The following is a 14054-nucleotide window of genomic DNA, read 5'->3' on the forward strand; positions in this document are numbered from 1 at the left end:
GAGGAGAGATTCGCCCTGGTCTGAATCCCCTTTTATACACTTTTCCACCTCTCTTGCTGTTGTATCAATCCATTACTTCTTGCCCTGCGTCTTTGTCTCCAGGGCCTGGACGTAGTTGCTGAGGCGGGTGACGGAGGCCTGGAGGGTCTGTGATGGTGGGGTCAGCTTCCGGATCGCAAGGTCGGGCGGGGTTGAATCGAGGTCGTTGCTTATCAATTGCCTCATCCCTTTGGTTACGCACGTAGATGTCCTCGGTCAAGAGGTCGTTGGCCGTCTTGTACTCCTTGAGGAGGTAGCTGTAGGCGGCGCTGCCGGAGAGGAAGCTGCCAAGAAGGAAGCCGAAGAGGCTGACGGGTAATCTGGTTAGCCAATTCCAATTCCCTCGAGCAGGAGGTTCTTATCCCGACTCACCCTCCCCGGAAAGCTCCCATGGGTTTCCGGGCCGGCAGAGGCGCGGCGTCGGCCATTCGTCGGGCGGAGGTGTGGAAGCTCCGCGCAGCGAGCGCGCGGCTGCTAGAGAGGAGGACTCTTGACGGCAGGGACATGTTTTCGTGGGTTAGGCGGCGACGGGGGATTGCGGTGTTTGAGAGGCGAGAGAAGCTGGCTGTGATGGGCGATGGACGTCAGAGGTGCTTGCTACCCGTCGGGTGCTCGGAATATTCTGAGCGGTTGTGCTTCGCTGGACGATTCTTGCGCGTGATTGGCTACGTCACGTCTTGCGAGGGGAGCAACGGCTCCGGCAGATTTTCCGACCGATGCGGGTTTGATGTGTGAACACCCTTTGTAGTTCACACCTTCAAAGCTATCATCCAACCAAAAGACTTGAAGTCTGACGCTAACCCAGACTTGGGATGATTGAAGGCCCACTATTCTCAGAGCTCTTATCTGAGCCTATCTATTGGCCAAATAACTTTGAAGGGTGTCGGAAACCAAGGGGGGTCGCTTTCGCGAAACAAAACGTTTGGAGCATCCTCACGAGCCAACTTCAGAAGCTTCCAAGGCATCATCAACAAACTCGCAATGAACAACTTTGGAGTGATCGAGCTCGCCAGCGCCAAGACAAAATCGGCTCCGGGCTGGGCCTATGTCCCCGACAACACTATCGCCAGCCGCTCGACGGCGCCTACCAACAGAAAGCGCGCCCGGAATGCGCCCGGCCTAACCCTCAGCGATTTGACGGCGCGCCAAGATACGAAGATACGAAAAGAGGTCGAGGCATTGGACAAAGATGGTGGAAGAGACAATACTATACCGTTGCCGGTCAAAAGTGGGAGAGGTATGCGAGTGATGGTCTTGCTTGTCGGCTCTGGAGCTAACTTGAACAGCCCAAGGGAAGCATACGCCCAATGTTCGCAAGATCTTGCAGTCGCAAAAGACCTTTGGCAATCACCTCGACGACTTCCTCGCGATGCAAGCACTAGCAGAATCGAATCCTGCCCTCTCTCGATCCAACACGGCTGGCGCAAACAACAAGCGGTCCTCGGGTAGCAGGAGAGATACTCCCACATCGGCTCGTCAACCCGCGCAGGACGAAGACATCACAATGACCGACGTGAACCTCCCGCCTGTCCTCTCGGAATCCTCAAAACCTCCCCCGACATCACACGCAGGCGATGACGACCCTCTGCTAATGTCATGCGTCCCCGAAATGCCGTCCGACGAGGAGCTGCGCAAGCTTCTGTCTCACCCGCCTCTGACATATGGTGAAGCCACGGGCAATTGGGATCCGAAATATCCGACGAGGGTGTTTTGTTCAGTGTGCGGGTATTGGGGACGTGTGAGGTGTATGAAGTGCGGGACAAGAGTCTGCGCGCTGGACTGTCTGGAAGCGCATAAGGAGGAATGCGTTACACGGTATGGGCTGTAACAGAAAGCTCATTTGTGTGTGCTTTGTATGGGATTTATGATACGATGATACGGTAAGGAGTTACGGAGCTACTGGGTTAGAGAATGGCCTGATACCCCTGGATGAGCTTGGAACAAGGGAATTACTGAACATGAGTCAGATTGCGATTTCGGATCTGAGTCTGAGTATCCAATGTGTCTATGATGACTGTGCATGATGTTTCGAAGTACTGATCATTTGTGGAATGATACCGTTATGGCGGTACCAGATCGATACGACGGTAGGAGAAGCTTCAATATGCTTTCAGGAGGCCAATGATATGAAGCTCCGGCAGACATGCAAGATTAATCTCAGGAGTCAACCCCAAAATAGCATACAGACGGACGCTCAAGGCCGAGATGAAGGCGCCATGATGGTCAATAGTTGTCAGTCCAGACTGGTTACGGAGACAGAGTGGGCAGATTGATTGGCCACCGAGGATCTACCGATAAGACTGAGCCGCCGATAACAACACCAGGACCCCTGTCAAACTCGTTCAGTGACTCAACCCCACCTAGCGTTTAATGCCCCCTGTGCCCCGCCATCCATCAACAGAGGCAGACCCAAGACCGCAACTTCTCCCACCACAACTGCAACATCTTGCAAGTCCTCATCATGTCGTCCGAACAAGTTGACGCTGTGAAAGCGGCCGAGGGCGCTCCCGAGCAGAGCCTGCCCTCTCGCCCCGCCAAGCAGCCTAAGGAGAAGAAGCCCGCCAAGGGTGGAAAGTCTTCTGGCCTCGAGGTTTGTGCCCCTCCTCTGCTGGCCGAAGAAACATGGCATCATGGCCATGGCGACTCCATTGCTAACCCATGTCGTAGCTACCAGCTCTCCCCGAGTTCATCCAGCACCGACTCGACCTCTTCGATCAGATCAAGGCTCGACAGGAGGCCGAAATCGCGGGTGCGTAGTGAAGAAAAAACTATCCCATCCGGCTTTGCCACGACTCGCGTCTCGAATCGAATCGACTGACCACGACTGCAGAGAAACCTCGCGAGGAAATCACCATCTCTCTTCCCAATGGCAAGGAGCACACCGGAACCTCGTGGGAGACCACCCCCTTCTCCATCGCCAAGGGCATCTCCAAGTCGCTCCTCGAGCGCACCGTCATCTCCATCGTCGACGGCGAGCTGTGGGATCTGACCCGACCCCTCGAGAAGAGCTGCAAGCTCGAGCTCCTCGACTTTGAGCACCCCGAAGGTAGAACTGTATTGTAAACTCGAGTGCGGAACGGCGCGGCTGACGCACGAGATAGGCAAGAAGGTCTTCTGGCACTCGTCTGCCCACATTCTCGGAGAGGCTGCCGAGCGACGCTTTGGATGCTACCTCTGCAACGGTCCCCCCACTGAGGACCCCCCAGGTTTCTACTATGATATGGCCAACATGGGAGAGTATGTTTAGTTGGTGCTGCTCTTTGCAATCACACTAACAAGATGACAGGCAAGTGATTGCCGACGAGGATAAGAAGGCTCTGGAGCAGCTCTCCAACAGCATCATCAAGCAGAAGCAGCCCTTTGAGCGTCTCGAGATGACCAAGGATGAGCTCCTTGAGATGTTCAAGTACAGCAAGTACAAGGAGTACTTCATCAACCAGCGTGTCCCCGATGGCACCAAGAGCACTGTCTACCGCTGTGGACCCCTGATCGATCTGTGCCGAGGACCTCACGTTCCTACCACCGGCAACATCAAGGCCTTTTCCGTTCTCAGGGTACGTGCTAGACCTATAAGCTTTTAGACAGGACGCGGGAGCTAACAGTGACAGAACTCTGCCGCCTACTGGCTTGGTGACAGCAATAACGAGTCCGTCCAGCGAATTGCTGGTATCTCATTCCCCGACAAGAAGCAGCTCGAGGAGTACAAACACTTCCTGGCCGAGGCTGCCAAGCGCAACCACCGAAAGATTGGCCAAGATCAGAAGCTCTTCTTCTTCGACGAGGTGTCTCCTGGATCCACCTTCTTCCTGCCACACGGTGTGCGCATCTACAATGCCCTGATGGACCTCCTCAAGGGCGAGTACCGGAAACGTGGCTTCACCGAGGTCATGTCCCCCAACGTGTACAAGTCGGATCTGTGGAAGATCTCTGGTCACTGGGGTCACTACGAGGAGAACATGTTCACCTTTGACGTCGAGAAGGAGCGATATGGCCTGAAGCCCATGAACTGCCCCGGACACTGCAAGATCTTTGCCCACTCGGACGTCAGTTACAAGGACCTGCCATGGAGGATGGCCGATTTCGGTGTGCTGCACCGCAACGAGTTCTCGGGTGCCCTGTCTGGTCTTACCCGAGTCCGTCGTTTCCAGCAGGATGATGCCCACATCTTCTGTACCGTGGACCAGGTGCGTGAGACTAAACCGTTTTTGAGTCGAAATACTGACATTGGACAGATCCGAGATGAGATCGAGTCTGCCTTTGACTTCCTGAGCGCCGTGTACGGCCTGTTCGGCTTCTCTTTCAAGCTCAAGCTTTCCACCCGTCCTGAGAAGTATGTTGGTGACATTGCCACCTGGGATATCGCCGAGCAGAAGCTTCAGGAGGCTCTGGAGTCGTTTGCCAAGAAGACCAACGCCAAGTGGGAGTTCAACCCCGGTGATGGTGCTTTCTACGGCCCCAAGATCGACATCACTCTATACGATGCCCTTCGCCGAGACCACCAGTGCGGTACCATTCAGCTCGACTTCAATCTTCCCCGACGATTCAAGCTCCGATATGTAGCCGGCAAGGACGAGAGCGGAGTCAGCGACGGCAGCGACCCTTCGGAGGATCTCCCCGCTGGATACTCGCGCCCTGTCATGATTCATCGTGCTGTGCTGGGCAGCTTTGAGCGAATGTTTGGTGTGCTGGCAGAGCACTTTGCGGGCAAGTGGCCTTTCTGGCTCAGTCCCCGACAGATCCTAGTTGTTCCCGTCATGCCTGCGGTGAACGACTACGCCAAGGAGATCCAGCAGATCTTCCAGGAGAAGGAATTGTACATTGACGTCGACCTCAGCAGCAACACCTTCCAGAAGAAGATCCGTACTGGCCAGCTGGAGCAGTACAACTTTATCTTTGGTATGTTTACAATAACAGGCTATGGTTAACATGGGTCAATGGCTAACTCGATGATGTAGTGGTTGGTGCTGAGGAGGCCAAGTCGCGCACCGTCAACATCCGCAACCGAGACGACCAGGCTACCCAGACCAAGGGTGAGCTGGTGCCTATCGACGAGGCCCTCGAGTCTCTTGTCAAGCTCAAGGTTGAGCGACGTCTGGAGAACAAGATGTAAAGAGAAGAGACCTGATTATAGAAAATCAAGGGTGGGGGTGGCGGGCGAGCGAGGGTAAAAGTAGATGGCGTACTTGAGATTCATCATTCAATGACATTGAAACGAGACATGTAGATGTATGCCATGTAGAAGTATCGATCGACTTCAAGGAGCGGTCAATGAAGAATACCCGTGAACAGCATGTCTGTCACTGGGAGTCAATGATGGTTCTCTCGAAGCCTAGTTCAGGTGAAGCTGAGAATGGGGCTGAAGTGAGAGTGTCATGGGGAGCCAACAATCAGGAGAGGCCCCCACGATGATGGAATTGGGCATCAAGACGGTGGGCAATTGGAAAGGAGTAATTGAGCTCGTATGCATCACAGATAGTCACGAGGAGATTCGGATGTGCGGTGCCATGCATTTGCGGTGACGGGGGTGCAAGACAGGGACGAGGAAGAAGACGAGGATCGGGATGTGGGAGGCCGAACTCGGGAAGAGAGAGATCCACCGACGAAAAGACGCGGAGATGCAGTCGATGACGGGGGATCCTCGAGGATCGGGGGAGTAGAGTCTGTGCTGTGCTGTGCTGTGCTGTCGTGTAGATTGGAGAGTGAACAAGCAACAGATTGAGTGAAGCCAAGGAGGGAGAATGCGAGATGACGATCAAGAGATGAAGGGGGATGCCCTGTCTGCCTGTCAGCCCTGTCGAGATCTGATCCAGCTGTGCCGTGTCCTGTGTGTCTACGTTTGTTTGCCTGCCTGTGTGTCTCTGTGTGGGTGCGTGTGTGTAACACGACCCAAGTAGCCAAGATGGTGAGTGACCCATTCATCACGTCGGAGCCGCTCCTCGGTGTGCGGGGTTTTTCGCCCTGTGCTTTCTTTTCCCTTGTAATAGAGTCGTTGACCTGCCAGACGTTGCTTTTTTTTTTCTGGCCTCCCCAGCCTTCAATGAGCAGCTGGCAAACAATGTGGTGGTTCCGCATTCGCTTATTAACTACCTAGTTTGTTTCTTTTGTTGGTTGTTACCAAGATGGGCGGGCAGGGATATGGGTTTTGGAACAAGAGACAAAAGCAGAGTGAGAGAGACTGTGTGAGAGCGCATAACTGGAATGCGCGTCGGTCAAGAGAAGATAGCCGGGCCTGGTGGTTTATTCGCTGGCCGGCAGAGACATGATGTATCGTTTCTGATGGGCGCCGACAACTGGAACCGGTGAAGAAATAGTCACAAGCAAACACGGAAACCAACCTCAGCCCTCAAGGGATAGTCTCATTTTTTGAGGGTCCCTCGGTCCTCTATAGGGCAAAGAAAGGAGGGGGATGCAACGCGGGACGGAGAAGAGCGAGAGTGAAAAAGGTGATGTATCAGTTTTTTTGCTCTTCGTAATGTTTGCTTGCCCTCAAAGCACGGGGTAAAATTCAGGATGTGATATTTCATCTATTCAGAGACAAGGCAGAAGAAACGAACGAGGCAACGGCAGCATCAGCAGCAGACGCGGGTGAGACTGCAGACGGTGAAAAGTGCAAATGCTGAGAACCTATGGATTGCCTCGATCTGCTCGCCTGGGGTTACACGCCCGAGGTCGGTGGCTACCTGGACATTTGATGGCTGAGCCTGTTTGCATGACGAGCTGCCCATCATCAACCTGGCTGCCTCTTGGTCTGGCCTGGGTACTACTTACTGACTATCTAATGCATGAATAGTAGAGAATGTATCCAAAAGGACCATCTGCATGTTGGTCCGAGGATGAGCACGGCCCACAAGAGGATACAGAAATCCATACAGAGTGGATGGATGACGATATACCACGGATAGTACCAGGTATCACACTGGGGTATTACTTGCTATTTCGGAATGTTACGAGGTCCATCCCACCCCGATATTAATAGAGCCAAGTTGCGAACTCGCGGTGGGCCAAAGGGTTCAAGTCAACTTGTGCTACTTACCTGCACCCAACACTGGGAACTCTTGCGTTCCAGGTTCGTGGGATTTGATTGCGTTGCGTGGTGCATCGGGGGACGGGCTGACGCTGACCCGTGACCCGGGGGCGGTCATCAACCATCAGCAATGCATCCTTAGGGTGTGGTGGCACAAGGAGGAGAGACATGGGAATTCCATTTGTCTCCGAGGGAGATGGAAGAGGGGGGGGGTTGGCGATGGCGTCGCAACCGTCGTGGGTCGATGGCGGCTGCAAAGAGCGCGATGCATGACGGACGCGGCAAGCGATGCGTCATGTAACGCTACATCAAGATGCAGCGAACGAGGGGCAGGCAAGCAAGACAAAGAAGAAGGAAAAAGAAATACTCTGTAAAGCGGAGGTATCGGAAGAGAGCGTTGCTTGAAACAGAAGCCCGGTATGTAAGTTGGTAGATAGCTTCATCAGGCTGCGTGGAAGGCCTCTTTTGTTGCTGTGTCATCTATCATAATAGACTATCGCGTTAGTGGGCGAGACGGATATTCGGACCAGAGCAGCCATGGTTCGATTCTTACGATATCTTGGACCCGACGAGATGTCATCCAACACCTTTATCCAACCTATGCTCGTGCTAACGGCGACCACGGGCAGCTTAGCGTGTCTCTGGCACTTTGGTCCCTGAGATTCTCAAATCTAGATCCAGACTCTCTCTCACCACCAGCGAGCAACAAGATCCTGGCAGCCTGGTCGTGTCCTTTTTTTTCTTTTTTTCTGGGGTGACACAAGGTTGTGCCAGGTGTGAAAACGGTGGAGTTGGTCATGAGCGGGAGGGATTTTTTTTTTTAGCACTTTGAACAGCAGGGGATCTCACAGTGAGTGAGCTGAGGTGAGTTGAAACTTGAGAAACGAAAGGGGGGGGGGCGCGGCTACGACCGCGATGATGATGATGGCGGCGGTCCGCCCGGGCCTAGGGGGTCACAGTGCATTTCATCATGGCCGATGAATGAATGAGATCCATCTAATACAGCACGCCAAACAGGTTGTTGCGCAAAGGCAAGGCTCTCCAGATGCGGATGTTGGGGCATTGGCCAGATCTGCACGTCGCTCAGATGGTGCCAGGAGGCGGAGGCGATGGGGTGGGTGAAATGGATGAGATCTGCTTTGTAGATGGGGGTGGGAAAGGGGATCTCATCACCAAGCCATGACAACAATAATGCCTGGTTCAACTATGTAATTTTTATTGTATTTTGCAGATTTCATATATCTCTATGTGCCAAATTGGAAAGAAAAAGAGGACATCATCATCATCCATCGTCAAGGGCACAGACACTACTATGTGTGTACGTACATACATAAACTGCAACGTGGAGATTGATAAAGGCTGGACTGGGCTGGGCTGAGCTGATGAGACAAAACCTACCCTCCCTCATCAGTCAGCATTTAACCGAACAATCTCTTGACTCCAGCCGCCCCCGGATCCATGTTCATCTCTCAATCGGGGGGAGTCCTCCAACCGCCGATGGGCACGGAGGAGGTCAGGGGATGGGTGAAGGCCAGGGATCCTGTCCTGCCGTCCAGCGCATCAACAAGCGATGAAGATGGTTTAGCCTGCCCGCCTGCGCTGCGAGACGTGAGTGATCCTCGGTGCATAAGGGGGATATTATGTACATACATACATCCAACATAGTTATGCTATCATCAGGGGATCTTCTCTTATCCACCCCGTCTTCGTCTGCAGGACAGTTCATCAAATAGCAACAGCCCGCAGGCATTGGCATTCACTCGGGATTTGCGTACCTATCAAAGCAAGTCAACTGAGCCAACACCAACTGACCTCTACCCCCCTGTCTTTCCACCCGCTCACCCGCTCCCTGAACGCTTCCCGCCGCTCAGATCGTTCGCTAGCGCCGTCGGAGGCTTTTCTGGACTCCAGCTCACGTCTTGGACCGCAACCACATCGACCCATTTTCCCCCTCCTCTGGACAGGACCCTGGGGCTTGCCTCTAACCCCCCCAGCACTGATCGTGGGTTGAGCCCATCGTGGATCGGATGCCATAGGCGCACTCTTGGGCACGCACACAGCGGCCAACCGCCAGATAGAGGTCTGTCTGCTGTTTTCTGCAGGGCACACCCGGCCTCAATGAGTGCCTGAGCACAGTAAAGCACGTAGCACCTTCCACTTGGGAGAGCGGGACAGAAGTAAGGTATCTCAGGTAGCACGTGTAGAAGCAGATACAACCGGGAGTGACTGCCATCTTGGGTCAACCACATCACCACCCACCAACACCAAAGACAACAAACGACGACAGAAGAGGGCTGATGCTGGGCTGATGCTGGCTCATGCCCGCTCATGCTGGTTTGATGTTGAAACGGGCATTCCTACAGGTACCTCCAGACAGTACCTAACCCACGGCGATCCCCGGAGTCGATCCCTCCCATCCTCGATTCGATGCGCTTGCTTGGCTTCATCATTTCTCACCTAGAGCCATCTCTCTATCCGGCAACTTCAGCGACGGGACCGAGGACGACGAGACGTGACGAGGAACAAAAGCCTTCTTTTGAAAGTGCATCTATCCCCTTGCTCACTCGCCGCGCCCGCTTTTTGGCTTTTGCTTCGCCTCCTCCCCCCCAATAGCACCCGTACCCTTGCTCCTCCTGCTTCACTCTTTGCCTCCAGCTTCCACTCTGCTTGCCTGCTTGCCTGCCCGCTTGATTGCCTCTCGTCTCCATTGGATCCTGGCAGAACCCTGTCTTGCCTGCTGCAGCGCTGCATGGGGAGAAGCGTTAGTGAGCTGCAACCCTGGCCATCACGCATCACGACTAATACCCGCAGCGAGGCCCGCAGCCCGTCCAGACCTACCTCCAGCGGCATCCACTTCGTCCTGTCTCCAACAACAAAACCGACCTTCAACCCCTTCCCCTTGGTTCTGCCATCGCCCACTGCCGCAACGGCTAGATCAGATACTCAGCTACGCCAGGCACAGCGACCGGGTTTTATTATTACCTGCTAGCCTGCGACGATCTTCTGCTCGCCAGCTGCAGCCCGGCTTACCTCGAGGTGCCTACCTACCTATTGTCTCTGGCCCACGCCCCAGTCACCAGCGCCAAAGCCCCTCCAGCGAGCGCCCAAGATCCAAGACATTCGCTGCCTCTTGTCTCGCTCGCCAAAAGCAACGAGGAGGTCTTCGTCCAGACTGCCAGACCGCTAGCACGCGAGCGACCTCACCCCCCTTCTCACTCTCTCACCCCTTTGTGAGCTTTTCCGGATGCAGAAGGCACCGCTGCTCGCTGCAGGGCTTTAGAAAAGTTCGGGTCTCCCCCCAAGGGCCTGATTCACGATGCGCCGCACTGCACTCAACAAGTCCAAGGCCAAGCTCAAGGATCGACCACGAGACGACCTCCCAGCCGCTCCCACTGCCACTGCCACTGTCGCCGTCGCCGCCTCATCCGTGTCTGCCGTAGAGGCCCTCTTGCGGGATGAGGGCTTTCAGGCTCACAATCACGAGCTCCTCGATCCCTCCGTCCCCGTCCCGAACCCAGCTCCCGCGCCTCCGGGCCCGGTCTCCGCCTCGGTCTCCGTCACTGCCCACGACGCCGTCCCCGTCCCCGACTTGCTCTCGCAGCTGGATCATGGTCGGCAGCTCCTCGTCCACTCCGTCGCTGATTCGTCTCTTGCCGCCGTCTCCTCTTCAACGTTGGACTCGCCCATGACAGATGCGTTCCCCGCCGAACTTGACGCCGTCTCCGCTACCGCTGCCGCTACCGCCGCCACCAACACAACTTCTTTCGCCATTGCGACTTCCGCTCCTCCAACTAACTTGACACCTTCTGTCGCCGCCCATCTACCGCACCAGGACGGCGACGACGACGACGACGACGACCAAGTCACCACCACCATCAGCAACGCATACGCAAACACCTCCCAATCTGTCGAATCCAACCCCGACGACGATATTGAGCTAGACCTGGACGCGTCCTTCCGCCCTCCTATACTCGACGACCTCTACATCCCCACCAACAACGCCAACCTCGACCCCGACTACGTTCATCACTACCACGCGGAGGATTATGACCTTGATATGAGCGACAGTGACGGCGGTGCTTCTCTTGACGACGACGGCATCTACGTACCTCAGCTCCAAGCCGACCATCACCCCCATCCCGTTCAACCCCAGGAGGACGATGATGCCCAGGCTCCCTCCTCTGGTCCAGTCAATTACCTCTTACACACTTTCTTCAACGCACCCTCCCTAGCAGGCGCCGACATCGTCATGGACGGCGCTCCGCCTACTGGGCCATGGGCTTCCACGCCCAACAACGCCCCCCTTCCACTACTACAACCTCCTACTCTAACGGAACCCATCGGTCTTGCCCCGATCAGCAACCCCAACCCAACAATGCTAGGGTCCGAAAACCATGGCTTGATCGACTTCCTCTGGCATTGGTCGCGCGAGGCACGCATCTCGCACTCATATTCAATGCGAGCCTTTGCGCCTTGTCCCGAGGACCTCCGCCGGCAGGCGCAGGTACACATGAACGAGGTTCGGTACGACGATATCCGTGGCGACGAATACGATTTCCAGGGCATGGACTGGGATTCAATGGGCACTACTCGTGAGCACGCCCGCAAAAGGCGCCTCGAAACTTATAAGAACTACGTCAACAAGGAGGGGTCTGATATGTTGAATGTAAGTGTCCACCAGTCCCCAATTCTGGTTCATGGACGGGTAAGCTAATACGGACGATAGCCTCACATGACCGACGTCAGGATCCCCAAATTGGAAAACTACGTCAGATTCAGGAAGTACCTAGTTCGCCGGGACGTCTACTTGGCTCACTTTCAACTACGCAGCGTGCTGGCATGCCCTTCACGCTCACAGGCCTACTACCCCGGCGGCCGAGGAGTCAACCATATGAACCCAGTCTCGGGCAAGACCGAGCTCTTCCTCAACAACAGCGATGTGACGGGCCTCGGAGCTGTCATCTCTACTCTCGACGCCAACAAAGGAGTCTTGATGGCGGGCACCTTCAATGGGGAGTACTACCTCAAGAACTTGTACACCGAGGACAAGAAGGACTACTCTGACGGTCAGATCACGCCGAACCTAGGAGGAATCACCAACCATATTCAGATCCACAATCCTCGACGATCAGGTAGTCCCGTCGCCGCCATTTCAAGCAACGATGAAGGGTTCCGTGTCATAGATCTCGCAACGGAGAAGTTCCTGCTGCAGACCCGGTATCGGTTTGCGCTCAACTGCTCCAGCATCTCTCCTGATGGCCGGCTGAGGGCTATGGTCGGTGACGACTTCAAGGTGATCATCTCGGACGCCGACACTGGCCAGATCCAACAGGAACTGGCTGGGCACCGCGACTTTGGCTTCTCCTGCGACTGGTCTGATGACGGCTGGACGGTGGCCACTGGCTTCCAGGACAAGGGTGTCAAGATCTGGGATGCTCGCCGGTGGTGCGACTCAAGGGGCATCAGTACACCTCTCTGCACTATCCGGTCGGAGATGGCGGGTGTTAGAAACCTGCGTTTCTCGCCAGTCGGCAGTGGTGATAGGGTTCTCGTGGCAGCCGAGGAAGCTGACTTTATCAACATCATCAACGCCCAGACGTATCACTCGAAGCAGATGGTCGACGTCTTTGGCGAGATCGGGGGCATCGCCTTCACCAACGGCGGACAGGACTTGAACGTGCTCGTGAGCGACCGGAGCCGTGGCGGCCTGCTCCAACTCGAGCGGTGCGGCACCGGACCTGAGCCTTTCTTCAACAAGTCGTGGCAAAGGTTCACTGACCCCGATACTGACCAGTGGCACTATCGGGCTGATTCGAATGCACATAAACATGAGCCTTACCGCCGAAGGCCTGTTTCTACCGACACAGTAGCCATCTTTTAAAGGAGAAGCATATCCCGTCTTCTCAAGCTGATACCCAACGGGGTCAATGATACCCGCGACATATCTCTACACTTGCTTGCTGCTTGCTTGCTTGGCCTTGCTCGTCACTCATATTATTCGAAGCACACGGCACGACTCTCTCTCGATTAGCATTATACCCCCTTTTGTTATCGTTTAATCAGCTTATTCACCATCCATCAACCGGGGAGCGACCATACGGTCTATGACGGCACGCCAGCAGCAAATAGGCGACTACCTTGGGCATTTTTGAGAGGAGAGGCCAGAGCATCAATCCATCCATCCATCCACTTAGCTTCAAAGCGTTCCACTCATATCTCTATGCATGTATTTCACATTTTTGGGCATTTCTTCCCTCTTCTCTCACTGTTATCCTGACGGCTTGGAAAAGCCCAGGCGGTCTTGGGGATACTAGATACAAGGGCATCGGCAACGGGAATCTGGGGGTCCTTTTTTCATTTGCTTTTCTTTCCTCATTGGGAATTTGCATCGACAAGCGGGAAGCTATCATGCTGGGGTGTTAACTATACGTTCTGCGGGGATGTCTAAGCATCAAGGGTGAGTTTTTTGGGGGGTTTACCTGGAAAGGGGGTTCAAAGCCGTTTGTATATCTATCTATATTGCCATGTTGCACTTAGTATTCTTGTGATTCTTAATCAAACGATGACGCCGAATAATGAAACCAAATCCAAAACCACTTTGAAGTTCTCTCGTCACATCTCTCATCCTGTTCTTAACCGTAGTTCGCATGGTGCAAGTCTCGAAACTGCCGATCTCTATGGTCAGGTCTCAGATTGTTGGGAGGGTGTTGTTTTGAGACACTACAAGCCTCCTCTTCTCTCATGGGTTGGGCCAGCCACACGGGATCCGAGACATGACGGTTTCGTCACCATTCCAGATGCCTGACCTTTTTTTTTAAAAGTCTTCACCGCTCAGGACGGTGAGGGGGTTGATGATGTTGACGACAGGTAATTCGACGGGATATGTTCACGCGACCACATGCATATCCCAACTGCAAAGCCTTTGATGTTGGTCACATTTCACTGCCTCTCCGTTTATCGGACTTACCGTCGTTTCGCCCCCTCCCAAGAC

General features: G+C 54.6%; 4 protein-coding genes across 4 annotated transcripts; 3 read left to right on the forward strand and 1 right to left on the reverse strand.

Annotated features, from left to right (window-relative positions):
* Positions 1-72: 72 nt before the first annotated feature.
* NECHADRAFT_74515 (uncharacterized protein) lies at positions 73-545 on the reverse strand (the record flags this gene model as incomplete). Its single annotated transcript, XM_003054068.1, has 3 exons — positions 73-147; positions 242-359; positions 412-545. The coding sequence occupies 3 exons, from the start codon at positions 543-545 to the stop codon at positions 73-75; spliced, it is 327 nt and encodes a 108-aa protein (XP_003054114.1).
* A 475-nt stretch (positions 546-1020) lies between these two features.
* Positions 1021-1867, forward strand: NECHADRAFT_74516 (uncharacterized protein; the record flags this gene model as incomplete). Its single annotated transcript, XM_003053363.1, has 2 exons — positions 1021-1276; positions 1326-1867. The coding sequence occupies 2 exons, from the start codon at positions 1021-1023 to the stop codon at positions 1865-1867; spliced, it is 798 nt and encodes a 265-aa protein (XP_003053409.1).
* Positions 1868-2500: 633 nt separating this feature from the next.
* On the forward strand, positions 2501-5149 carry NECHADRAFT_74517 (uncharacterized protein; the record flags this gene model as incomplete). Its single annotated transcript, XM_003053364.1, has 8 exons — positions 2501-2629; positions 2707-2788; positions 2870-3085; positions 3141-3276; positions 3326-3593; positions 3648-4223; positions 4272-4935; positions 4995-5149. 8 exons carry the CDS (start codon positions 2501-2503, stop codon positions 5147-5149), a joined length of 2226 nt encoding a protein of 741 aa, XP_003053410.1.
* A 5230-nt stretch (positions 5150-10379) lies between these two features.
* NECHADRAFT_103068 (uncharacterized protein) lies at positions 10380-13636 on the forward strand (the record flags this gene model as incomplete). Its single annotated transcript, XM_003053365.1, has 3 exons — positions 10380-10674; positions 10756-11729; positions 11790-13636. 3 exons carry the CDS (start codon positions 10380-10382, stop codon positions 12942-12944), a joined length of 2424 nt encoding a protein of 807 aa, XP_003053411.1. The 3' UTR covers positions 12945-13636.
* Positions 13637-14054: the final 418 nt, after the last annotated feature.

The sequence above is a fragment of the Fusarium vanettenii genome, assembly GCF_000151355.1.
Source record: "Fusarium vanettenii 77-13-4 chromosome 1 genomic scaffold NECHAsca_1_chr1_3_0, whole genome shotgun sequence".
Lineage (NCBI taxonomy): Eukaryota > Fungi > Ascomycota > Sordariomycetes > Hypocreales > Nectriaceae > Fusarium > Fusarium vanettenii.